The 16,443-nt window shown below is 41.3% G+C and overlaps 1 protein-coding gene across 2 annotated transcripts in view; it reads right to left on the reverse strand.

The window, feature by feature from the left end:
* LOXHD1 (lipoxygenase homology domains 1) overlaps positions 1 to 16,443 on the reverse strand; it is a 272,249-nt gene that overhangs the window by 30,372 nt on the left and 225,434 nt on the right. For both annotated transcript variants that reach the window (XM_027869011.1, XM_027869010.1), the window contains 2 exons: positions 12,171 to 12,348; positions 10,398 to 10,583 (listed from right to left, as the gene is read on the reverse strand). In XM_027869011.1, the coding sequence (XP_027724812.1) occupies positions 10,398 to 10,583; positions 12,171 to 12,348 (364 nt within the window). The remainder of the gene's footprint in view (positions 1 to 10,397; positions 10,584 to 12,170; positions 12,349 to 16,443) is intronic.

Raw genomic sequence — 16,443 nt, forward strand, 5'->3', positions numbered from 1 at the left:
TTCAGTATGGAAATTAAGAAATCATCATTAGTGACTTTGAAGAGAACAATTTCAATTGAATGATGAGGTCAGAAGCCAGATTGCAGAGAAACAAATGTAAAGTTATCACTGGAAATTACATGTGTTTTGCTGCTACACCCAAATGTCATGAGGCCTTTCTATCTGACTTTTCTTATTTATGATCTTCCCCATTAGAATCCTTGATCACATGGACTGGTTTTTCATCTGTTTGTAGCCTCCAGGTGGAGCCGCAATGGCAGATAGAGGCAGCAACCCAGCTGAACTCTCCTAACATTCTCCTTCAAACATCTTTAAAATAATGCTTCAAATTAAATTCTGAGCCAACAAAAGGTCAAGGTGAGACATTTTTCCAGCCCAAAGCAATTTAGATGAGCTACAGAGGTCAGTGACACAGGAGTAGAAACCAGCCCAGAGCCCACGTAGCAGCAGCAGAAGCAGCAGCAGCAGCAGCAGCGGGCCTTAGAGGTGGTTGTGACAGCAGCAGTAGCAACACTGGGAGCTTTCAGTCCAGAAGGGGGCGTCATTCAACTAGTCACAAAGATTATAGGGGACTCTTTGCTGGCACTGCGTATAGGACCCTGTTGCATGGCCCACATGCAGGTCCAGGGCAGAAAGGAGCACCAGAGCTCGTGGCCACAGGGGAGCAGGGGCTCTGGCCACAGTTCCTGGGTGGAGAAGAGTGCTTGTGGTCACTTACAATGGAGTAGGGGCCCTTTTCTCAGTTCCAAAGCAGAAAGGAGCACTGGTGTTTGTAGCTACAGGAGAGCGGGGGACTTGGTAACAGTTCCAGGGCCAAAAAAAAAGCAATAATACTTGTGGCTGCAGGGGAGCTGTGGGCCTTCCTGAGTAAAGACCAGGACACAGACCAGAAGAGCAGTGACCACACTTCTCCCCAGATCATACCACCTTAGAAGCCCCAAAAACTTACAGACTCCCAGAACTAGCTCTGAAAACAATAGCACAAAAAACCCTGAAGCTTAAAACAGTTCCCAACCCCCTTTCCCCTTCTGCTGCCCACAATCAGGGAGCAGAGCCCAACTGTAACATAAAGTTAAAAATCAAGAAATAGTCCAGGAAAATAAGCAAACAACAACAACAACAGCAGCAACAACAACTACTTGACCATAAAAGCTACTATAGTGTTAGGAAAGATCAAGCTACAAACTCAGAAGAAGACAAAAATTTCAAAATAGCTGCAAACAAATCTTCAAAGAAAATTGTGAATTGAACGCAAGTCCAACAAGAATTTCTGGAGGAGCTAAAAAAAGATTTTAAAAATGTATTTGTACTCCTAGTGCTAAGCACATAGTAAGAACTTACTAAATACTTTTTCATTCATTTATTTCATGGCTGCAAGCTACAGGGCCGACCTTACCTAAAGTGAGACCCATACAGTCTGTCTTAGGAGGTACTAAGAAGACCCCAACCCAAAATGTCTCCTCTACAATGCCTGGAATTGTCCATTTGCTTAGATCACTCTGCTTGAAATTCTATCACTATGGATTCATTTGGGTTTCTGAATCTTTTAACGTGCAAATGTCCCTCAGAAAGTAATCAGTCATTTATACCTTCAGAGTGAAATGGTTTGATTATATTGCTTTCCTTTTAAAACTTAGGGCAGCTTCAAGAGCAGAATGGGAATTTGGCTGGAGTAAGAGCCCTGGACATAGTGGTCTAGCCTAGTGACTTCATGTGCACTGTTTCTATCTGGGTTTCATCATTAAAAGAAGGGACATGAAGTCTTCTTAATGAATGTACATGTTCTCATCTTTCAAGGCAACATATAACTATGTCTACATTATTGAATAAACCTGATTCTCTCAGAATTTCACATTTCTGTACAGCTAAAAACCCATCAGTGGCTCCCTATTACCCACAGCTAATGCCCATACTCCTTAAAGTGGCAGTCAAACCTGATACAATCTGAGTCTGATCTTTCCAACTTAATCTCTCATGATCTTCTTATGCAAATCCGTCACTTCAATAAGTCTCATCAGTTTGAACATTCTCCTCTCTGAGTTGTCATTTATGTAAAATCATTATCCTGATATTCTAATATTATGTATTATATTCTAGAACATATATTCTAGATCTATCTTCTAGAATATTCTATTCTAGAATATAGCCATAATTATATTCTAGAATATTCTATTATATTCTAGAATTTTTTTTATGTTTTATTCTACATTACATTATATTCTAGAATATTCTAATAACAAGAGTATCCTAATATTCTTACCCTTCCTCCCTGCCTATAAAGCAGTAGTTCTCAAAGCATGACTGGAGGACTACTGGGGGGTGGGGGCTGTGCTTGAGATGGTTTTTTTTTCAAGGCAATTGGGGTTAAGTGACTTGCCCAGGGTCACACAGCTAGTGAATATTATGTGTCTGAAGCCGGATTTGAACTCAGGTCCTCCCGACTTTAGGGCTGGTGCTCTGTCTGCTGTGCCACCTAGTTGCCCCTTGAGATGCTTTTAGGAGGTCCTCAAGGTCAAAACTGTTTTCACAATAATACTAAGTTATTATTTGCCTATTAAAATACTCCTCCCTTTTCCAACTACCTACCCATGTGAGGACAGATTTTCTGCATATATTTTCACCAAAACAACATTTTACGATACATTGAATGCAGAAGCACATGTGAGAATCCAGCTATCTTCTTTTAAGTCAGACATTAAAGAGATTTGCAAAAAGATGTAAGACAATGCTACTTTTCTTACTAAATTTTCTTTGTTTTGGAAAATAGTTATTTTTCATTAAAATGATATTTATATTAACATGTAATGGGTTTATTATTGTTATTTTAAATGAATTAGCAAAAAATATGTGCAGTATTTCCATCTGGCTTATTATTAAATACATATATTTTTTAAATTATCAGTTTAAATTTTTAATACAGTAAATATCAATAGATATAATCCATATACACAAAAGCTCTTTGGGGTCCTCAATAATTTTTAAGAAAGTAATGGGTCTTGAAACTAAAAAGAGTGAGCACCACTGCTATAAAGAGGTCCTACCTATCCTATAGGGCCCAGCTAAAATTCTATGTTGTTTATAAAGTGAAAGCTGATCTTAAAATTTTAAAGTCCTGGTTTTTAATCTTGGTTTGGCTGATAATTAACTATATGACCTTAAGCAAGTCGCTTCTATATAATGAAAGAATTAAGTTAGATGATTCAGTTCAACTCAACAAGAATTTACTCAGTGTCTACAATGGCACTGAAGATACAAATATAAAAACAAAACATGTCCTGACCTCAGAAGGTTTATAGTCTAATTAAATACTCTAAGTTTCCTTCCAGCTCTGACAGAGATTCCAAATCATTCTCGATGACAATAACTCAATTCTCTCTTTCTTGAAGTCCAAAAATTACTGTGTGTAGCTCCCATTTGGCCCTCAATCATATGATGTTTTATATCTCTTGTTTGAATGAATGAATGAAAGGATGAATGAACGAATGAATGAATGAGAAAGCATTTGTTAAATGCTTACAAGATGCCAATCCCTGTGCTCAGCACTGATGATACAGGAAGGATAAAGTCCCCTGCTCTCAAGAAGCTTACATTCTAATGGGAGAGGAGGCAGTTGTATTTGGATGGGAGTGGAGAGTTGTAAAGATGACATTATAGCAGGGTTCAGCTCTGGGTAACTGGAAATGCCCAGCTGTCCTTAGGGTGTCGTGGCAAACCAGATGGCAATGCATCTTCTTGAGTGTTATTAATTATATTATTGGCTTACATTATAATGTCATGCTTGTATTCTAATTTAGTTTTCATGCATGTTATTTGTGTTGCCAATAATCTCCCACTTGCTCCAGACCGGTGTCTGCTTGTTTCCACCCTTATTTGTTTACAAATCTTTGCTCTTGGCCCAGTATGAGTCTCTTGTCCAGCTAGTTCCTTGGATGCTGATTCCCTGATGAGTCTCTCTCTGCCTCTAGGATACTGTTTGCACACCTTGTCTTAGCATCCTCTGCTTTGCTTACTGACAAGATCTCGATTCAGACACTTCCCTTCAGACTATTCGCTTGTCCAGCAGCAACCCCACATTTTACCTTCTTGGCCACTGCCTTTTGGCTTACTCACTTCAAACCCAATTTTAATCCCAGAGGTTGCCCAGCCCTTCCTCCTGGCTGACTCTCAATCCGGCCCTGGCAGATGAAATGACATCTCCTTTTTGGTGAAATTCAGGTGAGTCTTAAGCTGAGAATCCTCCAAGCCATTCCCTCTAGACTTTTCCTCCAAATATATCTGGGCTGGAGGGGCAGAATGTTTTGGTGAAAATACCATTAATTTTGGAGTCAGAGATCTGAATCCAAGTTTGGATCACAACCCTTATCCCTTGTCAAAGCTATAACTAAGGTAGAGTAAATGAGTCTTTGCCCCAGGGTGCTAATATGGGAGGGAGCACTTGTCCCTAGCTTTCTTCATTCCTGAAGCACACAGATTAGATTGTGAGCTCCTCAAGGCCAGGGACTGTCTTTTGTCTTTCTTTGTATCCTCAATGCTTAGCATAATACTTGGTACTTAATGTCCACTTACTGACAAGGCGAATCTGACTCTAGCTGTCACCAAGATTTTGTCCTACAGGGCATGTCTGCCCACCTTCAGCCCTAAACCCCATGGGGCAAGAAAAGAACTATCTGGATGAGTGACTACCCCTTTCCTGTTCAACTGCACCTGTGACAGCAATGTCCTTTGGGCCTCTGTTCCCTCCTCTACTCTACTGTCCTCTAGCTATCTGTAGGGGCCAACTGAATTTGTCCCAAATGCCATTTCAACTAGTTCTAGCTATGTTCATTGTATGATCCTAAATAAGTCGCTTAGCTTTCCTGTATCTCAATTTCCTTGTGCATAAAATGGAGAAACTATGTGTTACCTACCACACAGGGTCATTGTGTTTCTCAGACCCTGTTTCCTTGTCCATAAAATAAAGATGAGAGTATTTGTACTACCTTCCTCAGAGTTACTGTAATGAAAACATTTTGAAAGCCTCAAAGTACTCTGTAAACTTTATTTCCCATCATCCCATTGTCTACTATTGACAATAAGGGAGAAATAGAAGGATTTAGTAAAGCTAAGTCCTAATCCCAACTCAGTCACTAACAAGCTGGATGACCTTGAGAATAAATCACTTCACCCTCTCTGGGCTTCCATGTCTTTCTTTGTTAAGTGAAGAAGTTGGACCCATTGACCACCAAGGCTCTTTACAGATCTCATATTTGATGATTCTTTGACTGATGCAAAAACAGAAATGAAAATATGTTTTATGATTAAGTCACAAGCTGGATTCCCTTCTCTGAAGTTTTCATTTCAGAAGGGAAAGAGGAAGGACAAAATTAATTGGAACAAAACTCAGACTTATAATTTATCCACACTTTTGACAAAGACACAGACAAATAGGGGAGATTGGAAGATAAATGCCAGGAATGAGAAGACTGGCAGTTCAGAGTGCAACCCATTACTAGGTGTGATTCCTGGGAGATGCTAATTTATATAGTGCTTACTGTGTGCCAGGCCCTATGCTAAGCACTTTACAATTATTAACTCATTTGATCCTCGCAACAACACTGGGAAGGTAGGTGTTTTTATTATTCCCATTTTACAGAGGAGGAAACTGAGGCAAACAGAGGTGAAGTGACTTTCCCAGAGTACATGGAAGATCATGCCAGTGTATACAGAAGACCATGGTGCAGGGGTCAGGGACAACTCTACCAGCTGTAGAAAGTGTCAGGGCTCCTCAGGCCCCAAACTCAAACTACGTCTGGTAACTCTCACCTCTCCACTCACATAGCCAGTACCCTAGTTCAGGGTCTTGGCCTCTCTTGCCTGGACTCATTGTAATGGTTCCCTAATCCATCTTCTGTTTCCTGTTCTTCCCCTCTATCCACATAGCTGCCAAATGAATATGTCTAAAAGAGACATCTGGTCACCTCACTCACCCGCTCAAGCATCTTTAAGGGATCCTTATCACTAGGACAAAATAAAAACACCTGATTCTGGCATTGAATGCCCTCCACAATGTAGCTGCACCCTACCTCTTCAGAGTTATTTCACATTACTCTTTCTTATGCTTTTATGTCCCTATTTCCTGACCTTGACATTCAGTCTCCCATCTCTGCTTTTGCCCTGACTGCCACCCCACAACCTGGAATGTTCTCTCTTCTCATTGCTGCCTCTTAGAACCTTTAATTTCTTTCAACACTCAGTTCAATCAAGCAATGAAAAAGCATTTTTAAAGCACATACTGTGTGTAAGATACTGTGTTAGGCACACAAGTACAAAGACTGAAACAATTCCAACTCACAAGAAGCTAATAGTCTAATGGGGGAGGTGAAAGGTAAATGTATAAGTATGTGTAGAATAAATATGAAGAGGATAAATACACATGTATCCAAAGCAGTTAAAGACAAAGTACTTTGGGAGGGAGGGTAGTTGTAGCTGGAGGGATCCAGAAAGGCTTCATATGGAAGAAGGTGCTTGAGGTACATCCAAAGGAAGAGAGGGAGTCTCTGAGATGAAGGCAAGTATGGAGTGCATATCAGACGTGTAGAAAGGATAGGGCAAAGATATGGGAATGGGAGATAGAGTATGGTGTGTGAAGAACAGAGAGAAGACCAGTTTGACTGGGTTGCAGCGTACAGGAAGGAGAGTGATGTCCAATGAGGCTGGAAAACTTGGTTGGAGTCAGGTTGTAAAGGGCTTTACAAACTAAACAGAGGAATTTATATTTTAGCCTGGAAGCAATAGGAACTCCTTGACTTGACTTGAGTAGAGAACAGAATAAAGACGTCACAAAGCCAGATCAGTAATGAAGGAAAATTATTTTGGCAGCTGTGTGTAGGCTGTTTGGACAGGAGTGGTGAGAGATCTGAGGCAGACATTTAGGAAGTTATTGCAAGAATCTGAGTGAGAGGTGATGAAGATCTGAACTTGGGTGGTGGTGGTGGTGGTGGGAGTAGAGATGAGGCAACAGAGAGGAGAGTTATGGAGGTGAAAATGGAAAGATTTATCCACTGATTGAATACATGGAGGGAAGGAAAGGGAAAAGTCACACTAAGAATCTGAGTGAGAGGTGATGAAGACCTGAACTTGGGTGGTGGTGGTGGTGGTGGGAGTAGAGATAAGGCAACAGAGAGGAGAGTTATGGAGGCAAAAATGGAAAGATTTATCCACTGATTGAATACATGGAGGGAAGGAAAGTGAAAAGTCACACTGAGAATCTGGGTGACTAGAAGGATGAATGGGGCCTTTGAAAGAAATAATGAAGTTTGAAAGAGGGGAAGGTTTGGGGGAAAGATAACGAGCTCAGTTTGAGGTATGTTGAGTTTAAGATGTCACAGAGACACCCAGTTTAAAATGTCTAATAGGCAGTTAGTGATGAGGGCCTGAAGTTCAGGGGAGACAGTGGAGCTGGACATGCAGATCTGGCAGTCATCTGCATAGAGATGAGTGTTAAATCCACGGCCATGAGATCCAATGGAGAGAGAGAGAGAGAGAGAGAAAGAGAGAGAGAGAGAGAGAGAGAGAAAGCGAGCATAGAGAGAAAAGAGAAGAGGGCCTAGGGCAGAACCTTGGGGTACATCCATAGGTTGGGGGTGTGATATGAGTCAAGAGTCAGAAAAGGGGGTGGAGAAGGAATGGGCAGACAGATAGAAAGCAAAACAGGAGACAGTAATATCATGAAGTCCCAGAGAGGAGAATGTATCTGAGAGGAGAGGATGGTCAACAAAGTCAGATGCGACACATAGATCTACAAGTAGGGGCACTGAGAAAAGACTATCAGATTTTGCAATTAGTGATCACTGGTAACTTTGAAGAGTTTTCTTTTAGTGATGGGTGCCACCTCCTGACTGAAGGCTTTCCCCAATATTCTATTTGTCAGTCTTTCCCTCTTCAAAGTATGGTGTTATTTCCCCAAGTAGAATATAAGCATCTTGAGCACTGGGACCAATTTTTTTTACTTTTTAAAAATACATATATCCACAGGACCTAAACATTGTCTTACATATTAAAGGCACTAATGAATACTTTCTTTATCCCTCTAGGCTTTGCATGCTATCTTGAGTCTGTTAATCTGCTCTGACTTGGAGCTAAGCTGAGTAATAGAGACCTAGCTTTGCCACGGTTTTCTCCCTCTTTCCTTTCTCCTCTCTCTTTCTTTCTCCCTGTCTTCCTATCTTTCCCTCTCCTTGCTGCATTCTCCTTCTGTTCCTCTCCTTCTCTCCCTTTCTACCTTGCTCTCTCTCCCCACCCCCACCCCTTGTTGGACATCCATGTGGTTGAGTGTTGATACATGCCCTATCAGGCCTAGGAGTGGGAATCCATTGTAATCCTCTTTGCAGAAACAATTGTGGGACTTATATGCTTAAGATTATAGCAAAAGATTATCTTTTCATTATTTGGGAGTCATTTTTGATAAATTGGTATATTTGGTATAAAATAGCCATTGCTCTATACATAGTATATATGCTTATGATCTCCATTAAATATCTTTCTATGAGAGTGGCAGCCAGAAGGGGAACACATTTTGGGCTAGGAATGGGCCTTTAGGAAGCAGTTGTAGTGATATTAATGAGGGTCAGGGTTATAGATTAGTATTCCAGGCATAGTGGCCTAGTTGCTACTTTTGCCCTGCCTAAGCCATTCCATCTCCTGCCTGTGTGCTTCTGACAGCCCAAGCTGTCTGCCAGGGCTACAACGCCCTCCTTCCTCACCTCTGCCTCCTAGAATTTCCATCAAGGTTCTGTTTAAGCACCACCTCTTTCATAAGGCCTTTCCTGAATCTCCCAGTTGCTAGGGATTTCTTCCTCTTCCATATTCTTTTGTACTTTTTTTTTTTTTTGATAAAGATTTGTATTTTCTTATCTGTGTACGTTGTTTCCCCTTAGCAGATTATAAACTCCTCAAGGTCAGGAGTCATTTTTTGTTTTTGTATCCCTAGTGCCTAGAACAATTCCTGGCCTATAGCAGGTGCTTAATAAAGTGTTGTTGACTACATGATATCGGGAAAACAGAAGTCAAGTCTAAACACCAAGGAGGGGAAGAATGGCAAGACTAGGTCATATCAATAGGCCAAGGTTAGGAACACAGAAATCCAAGTACAAAAATCAAGTTCAGGTCAAACGGCCAAGGTCAGGAATGCAGAATCTAAGTATTAGAGAAATTACAGGAATGGGACAGGACACTAAGGATTCAAGTAGCAAAGAAGGATAGACAGAAGACCAGAAAAGAAAGAGGCAACCAGGAAGAGGAATGAGGAAGGAAGTCGCATTGGGGAGCCCTAAAATATTAGGTATTAGATCAATACTTTAGCCCAAAGACTTGAGGCTTGTATTTTTCTAGTCTTATATCTTATGTTGTTTATGAGGAATAAAGTTTGTATCTTTTCTGTGCTTGAGGTTCTATAAAATCCAACAAACAAAGTAAGCAAAATCAGCAAGAAAGCCTGATTCTGTCTCTTCACTGTGGAAACTATGAATTTTCAAAGACTGTACCAATGGAATGCCAACACTGTCAATTGCTACACAATCTGGGGAGGCTTCAAGTACAAGCCAAGTGATAGACTGTGTATCCATCATCCCAGGAGCAGTCTAACTAAGCTTGGAAAGGTTTATCACCCCATCAACCTTGGGGGTAATGAATTCTTCTGGCCACAAAACAAAAAAAAAAACAAAACTGTCTACTGAGTGAGGCTTGGAGGGACTACTATCTGTATCAGTGGAGAGACTGTCCACCCTGATGAAATCACTGAGTTTTGAATTATTTAAGTAAGCAGAGCTATCCCTGTGCCTTTGTTTCCTATAGGATGTAACCAAGGCCTCTAATCATTTGAAGTTGACCTTTAGATTAGCTTAGTGCCATAAAGGAAAGAAGTGGGTGATTTTGGAATGAGATTTTTAAAGTTCTGTTATAGTTATATGATGGAGACCAGAAATGAGTGCTCATTCTATGACTGATCTTGCCTCAGGGAAGCCAGGGAAGGAATTTGCTCTATCTCAGGGACTTCAGACTGACATGAGAGGTGGTGTGAAGAAACGTGGATTTGTTGTGACACCTTTGCTATTTCTAATTCTTTCTTTTTGATCCTAGAGAATAATCACTCCTAGAGGACATCAAAAATCGCAGTCATGATATGAGTTGGCACCCAGACAGCTTCTCAGTCTGGCCACCAGCTTTTAGGTTAAGCCAGCTTTACTCAGCCAGTCAGTTCCACTGCCAAGCCACAACATAGCTTTGCTCACGGCCACTGCCATAGATGCCTAACCTTTGGCCCATGCCTATCTCTTGGAGTGGAGCACTGAGTCATCCAGAAGTAGCCATGGCCTGGCCTCCTCCATGTCCCTGGTACGGGGGTCTGATCAGGGAATTACCTTTGTTGTCATGCCAGACCCTCAGCTTGCAGAGATGACCAAGGCTCAGCATGTCTGTGAAGCTGAATGTGTCTGTCCCATTGCGCTCAAACTTGTTAAAGTTTTTGGATCGCTTCAGGGGCAAGGTACCACTGTCTCCATTCTCTCCAAAGATGATGATGAACACATTGGCATCAGTGCCAGCTCCTGAAGGGACATGACAAAGAGCCCACATAAGTGACTTTGAAATTAGGTATCTCTGATGTGAACCCTTCCCAACTCTGAAGTTGTTTCTAGACTGGCTTGTGGCTGAACTCATTAGGGCTTACCGTTTATAAGGTCCAAGTCAAATGACTGAATCCCAAATGACGGGTTTAGTTCATTATGCTCCCTGGTCTGGGACTCTAACCAATCTTCTTGCAAATGCTATTGGCTTTAAGAGGTCTCAGAGAAGGGAGTGTGGAGGATTCAATGCAAATCTGTGACCAATACTTAAATAACAGCCCAAAGCACAATTCATCCCAGGGTTGATTTTATGTATAGATTGAATTGACAACTGCCTATATCTTGTGACTTCCAAGTATCAGGAAAGCTTCTATCAGGAAGACAGCTAAATACTACAGATACCTAAAATTCCACTATTAGAGCTTTACTCCTTTGACTGTAATAAAAGAAGCATTTTGTCTCCTCATAAAATGAATCGTTTAGCTATTCCCTAATCAATGGTAATAGCTAAATTCTCGATCTGCAGTGGTTAGACTTACTAGATCATGGCCAAATTTGACGTGGTTAGACCACTGCCAGATAAGGTTAGCCTTACATATAGATACAATTAGAAACTGTCTATGTAGTATGATTTGGGGGTTTAGGAAGGCTTTTCTCTCCCAAATATCTTCCCTGTTTACCTGTCACAGAATTCCAACCACAGAGCTTTATTCTTTTGGGTTAAAGCTTTCTCCCTTATTAAAATACAAATATCTTGAGTAGATAGTATATAACATGTTAAGTCCTTATTGAATTTTTTGATAGGAGCTTTTGAATGTTACTAACTCACCAGAGTTTGGATAGAAGAGAGGACAAGAGGTAGACTTTGAGCACTATGCACCCTCCAGAAAGGGCAGGTCTAGGTTGGGGTCTTAGGCATTGAGGAGGCACCATGAGGGCAGGAAAGTAGACTACACCAGACAGCCTAGGAGAGGCACTGAGTGGGGTGATGATCACAGAAGGCAAAGTCTACTTTATTCATAATTTTATTAAAGACCGGTCACAAGGTAAGAGAAACTGAGGTCAATATCTAATATCTAAACAATATCTTAGTACCTAATAAAATATCTAAATAGCACAAACTATGAGATAAATGAAAATGGAAAGCAACAAGGAGGCTAGATTATTTCCATTCATGAGATACGGGAACTAAGGATTTCATTCATTTATTTCTTTTGTGGGGTTTTGGGCCATAAGTATAATGGAAAGAGCCTGGGGTTTGGAGTCAGCATAACAAGGCCCCAGCCCCACATTTCCCACTGCTATCTGTGTGTTCATGGATAGATAATATCATCTCTCTGAGCCTTCGTTCCCTTGCCAACAAAAGGAAGGAGTTAGGCTAAAAGACCATAAAGTCCCTTCCAGCTCAAAAATTCTATGATTCTAAATGTGTAAACTTCTCAAAAGTCACTCCCCCAAAAGTGATCTGAACAGGAGCTGGGAAACCAAGTCAGGACTCTCGCCTTGAAGAGAGCAGGCGACAGGGAGTTAGCAGAGTGGAAATCTTTCCCCAAGAGGACCAACACTCACCAAAAACGTTGCTGGTCTTGACCGTAACAGTGTAGGATGTCCACTCCATCATTTCTTCCTCATCAATAACTGCGCACATCTCACAGACCAGCGTCTTCTTTTCACCCTTCCTCTCGGATAACCATTCGCCATAGTAGAACATCGTCAGGTCTCCATTGTCCATGTTCTTCAGGAGAACCTGAGGAAAAGGAATGGCCAGGGATGGGCTTTTCATACCTCCCAGCCACCAACCTCAATACCTTCAGCAGAACTAATTAGATCTCCAAGGGACCTGAGGTGGAACTGGCCCCAAGGGTCCTGGAGTAAGCTGTCACCTATCAATCAGGTACAAATGACGGCCTCCATCCCTACCCTCAACCATAAAAACTTCTCCTACTATCCTGTCACAGGGTCAACACTTTCTACATTTACTTACTCATTAAAGACAGTTAAAGTGCAGATGCTAATTGGAAAAGATATAGATGAACACCTCCGGAATGTGAATTTTCCTTAGAGGGGCAAGGGTCCACCCTTCAAGTCACAGGTTCCAGCAGTTTCTCTTTTCTTCTATTAAGAAGAACCCTGCTCAGCTGCCCCAAAGGAAGGTGGGAAACAAATGGAAATGAAAAGAGACCCCAAATGCTTTTATGAATCCCTCTTAAGACTCTGAATGAGTGATGATCAAATGGGAAGCATGCCCTACAGGCCCTATTGACAGAAGAGGAGAGGGGATGGTAAATAAAGTCATTCCCAGAAAGGTAAGTTGGAAGTGTTTCCACAACTACCTGAGAAAATCTTCTGTGTATAGGGTAGGGATATGGGACCTGGGTGAACAAGAACAGAAGATTTCCAATTGCCCAAAGGCATCCTGCCCCCTCACTGGAGGATGAAAGTGCCATTACCCTGGAGCAGTGGATGCCCAAACAGCAGCTTAGCAATGGAGAGGAATGATCCCACCCTTCACCCTGGACACCCACTTGGGACAGTAGCTGAGTCACAAGAATTATCCACGTCTCCAGGGTCTGCATAAAGGAGAAAGGGTTTCTCTATAGACTATAGTGTGGGTTCTTTTTGTGTTCTTTATTGTGGAAGCAAAACCTGAGGATTTATAAGGAGAGCTGGCCTTATTACTAGAGAAACACCAGTTATCAAAGTTACCAGTTTCTACTTGGACAATGGAAATCAAGCCAGATAAATGAAAGGTCTTCAAATCATAGGCTCTTAGTGGAGGGATCCTTTGATATAAAGGTCATCCATTCATTCAGCAAACAACTATTAAACATCTACTATGTGCTAGTTGCTAAGCATATAAAGATTTAAGACATAGGCTCTGCTCCCAAGGAGTTTATACTGGCACATAGTAGGCACTTAATAAATGTTTACTGACTAAATAATTGATTGAAATGAAAGAAAGGATAAGTATGCAAATAAACTGTGATATAACAGACAGTGAGATAAGCGCAAAGGAGAGTACCAGGCAAAATGCTATGAAGAATTCAGAGAAGTCTTTGTGGGGGGAGGGCAGACTTGGAGAAGAAGCCATAGTGGGGGCTCTGCTCTACAAGGGGACCCTGAGATCCGTGTTGGGTGGGGAAGGAGGAAGTCAAAAGGGAGAAGAGAGGAGAAGAAATGGTGATGAAGGGACACTGATGACCAACTTGTCAGTTTCGCTCGGCCAGACCTGCCTTACCCACGGAGGATAGATTCATGCCTAGCATTTCTGATGATCAAAATGCACATTCTATTCTTTAAACAAGGATTGACTCACTGTTTACTGTGCTCACAATGTTCTGGAGGCTAAAAAAGAAGAATAAAACATATTCTCTGACCTCAAGGAGCCTAGCTGCTTTTAGAATCAACCATGATTGGAAATAATAATACCTATAATTCAGGTTTTATATGAGGCATGCCCCCCCCCCCGCTGAAATCAGGGATGAGGAGAAAAGAAGTTATTAGCTTCTGATCATTATATCACTGCCTTAAGGGACCAGACACTAGCCGCTCCACACTCATCCCTATCTACCAGTCTAGGTGAATGTAAGCTTCTGAGGGGTAGAAATTATTCAGTTTTTGTCTTTAGGTCTCCGGTGCCAAGCAGAAGGCTTTGCACATTTAAAAAATACTTGTTGAATTGTGCTGGTAGATTCTAGGTCATGCCACTTCCTGCCCATGCAACACTTAACCTCTAAGCCTCAGTTTACTCATCTGTAAAATGAAGGTTTGGATTCTAAAACTATAATACAATGATCAATTAAAGCATGGATCTTTTGAAGCATTAAGGAAGCATCGTTATTTACCTTTTAACAATATCTTTTAATATCTGAGGACGTCCTCATATCTGAGGACAACAACTGTGACTTCTCCTCCATTCAAACAACATTTGTATCCCTCATAGGGCTGATACTCAGTACACAATTAGCAATTAGTTGATGGAATCTTAGGATTATGAACCAGGTCTGGTGACGGCCCTGGACCCTGGGTCCCTCCTTCCGGTCCTACTATGACAAGTGGCCATCTATCTACTCCTCAGGGATTGACTTGGTGATCCAACAGATGGATATTCAATCTGCCCTCATCCTCTTGACCTTCAAAAGCACACATCTTGCAGCCCTACAAACACACACACACACACACACACTTGCACGTGCAAAGCAAAGTTTCAATTGACCCTGTATGTCTCCAACATATGACATCTACCCAGTACTTCAATTTTATCATCATGCCCTAATCCTGTGAAATTTATCTCATATCCCCACTATTTCAAGGGAATTCTAAGATCACCAAGACTTTTATTTGCCAAATACATTGACTCTTCTCCAGCCTAATATGGACCAAAGAGGGGAGTGGGTGATGTCAAAGGAGCCCAAGCCCAGGGATTCCATGCCAATGAAGAAGGCCATTTGTCAACAATCAGACAGCAGGCAAGCCAGGGCCTTCTACAGGGATCTGGCAACACACTGTCAAGTCCAAGGGATCTTCATTGAGTATCTTACTCTCCCCTCTCTCCCCATCCCCAAGCCCTGCTGGTGCCTCATCCATCAGCAAGCCTACCACTTCTAACATTGCCACTTCTTCCAGTTGGACAACTGAAAGATAAACAACAGCGTTGCTTGGATTTCTCACTTTGTTGCTGGCTCACTTAAAAGAGTTCAAGCCGTGGCTACTTAAAAGCTAAGTCAACTGGGCAGGGAAGGAGGGAAATGAACCCAAAGAGTTTGTCACTGTGGAGGCTGAGTGGTATAGACAGAAGAGCAATGGACAGGATGTTCGTAAGACCCAAGTGTTCATCCTGGCTTTGCCACTAAGCATCTGTGAGACACTGGTTAACTCACTGCTTGTCTCTGGGCCTCAGCTTCCTGACTTGATGATGAAGAAAATGAGGATTGTTACACCTGATATGTATACTTCCTGTTATGAGCATTAAGTTAAAAAAAAAGACTAAGCAAGTGCTTTAGTAAAAAAGTAAGCAATGTACAAATGTCAGGCATTATTAGACAAAACCAGCTGGTTCACTGGATTTTTCATTTTCCAAATGATATTTCTGATAGCTTGTGTTAAGGCTATCTCCCCAAGGGCCAGTCCACAGAAAAATAGTGAAATTTGTCTGTGTAGTTTCAGTCTACCTTTATACATCCTTCTACTATCATTTGGACTTTCTCCCACACTCACTCCATAAACCAATTCTGGGTGTCTCCTTGGGTCTGAAAATGGAATGGAAAATGTATGTAGTAAATACAATATTTTCCCTTAACTACCTGCTACCCCACAATTTTACTGCTCTATTAAGGCATTAACCCCTCCTAAAACATAGATATTGACCAGGAAGAATGACAATCTATTCTTATAAACCATTAACATCTTAATATAAAATATACAGATGGTGTCCCAAAATAGAGTGTCCCAAAACTGTACTAGGACTTTTGGGATACTATTTTGTATATATGGAGAAGTATAGGTGCTTATATTCATATTATATATATATATTCATATTATACATATAACTTATATACCTTCTTAATATGAATTAGATGTATGCATATGTAGGAATCACTTCCGCATCTTAGTACGAAGTGTGTGTGTGTGTATAATATAAGTTCCTTTAGTCAGGAACTATTCCATTCTTGTCTTTGTATTTCTAGAGCCTAACATAGTACCTACCATATTAAATACTTGTTGATAGATGGTTAACATCCACACACATCATACATAAGAGATCTAGTAGAAAGAAGAGGACAGAGAGCTAATCTGGGCAGCAGGAGGACATAGACAAATACCAGCTCTTCCCCATTCTAGC

This window comes from Vombatus ursinus, unplaced genomic scaffold (assembly GCF_900497805.2).
Source record: "Vombatus ursinus unplaced genomic scaffold, bare-nosed wombat genome assembly UNPS02014791.1, whole genome shotgun sequence".
NCBI lineage: Eukaryota > Metazoa > Chordata > Mammalia > Diprotodontia > Vombatidae > Vombatus > Vombatus ursinus.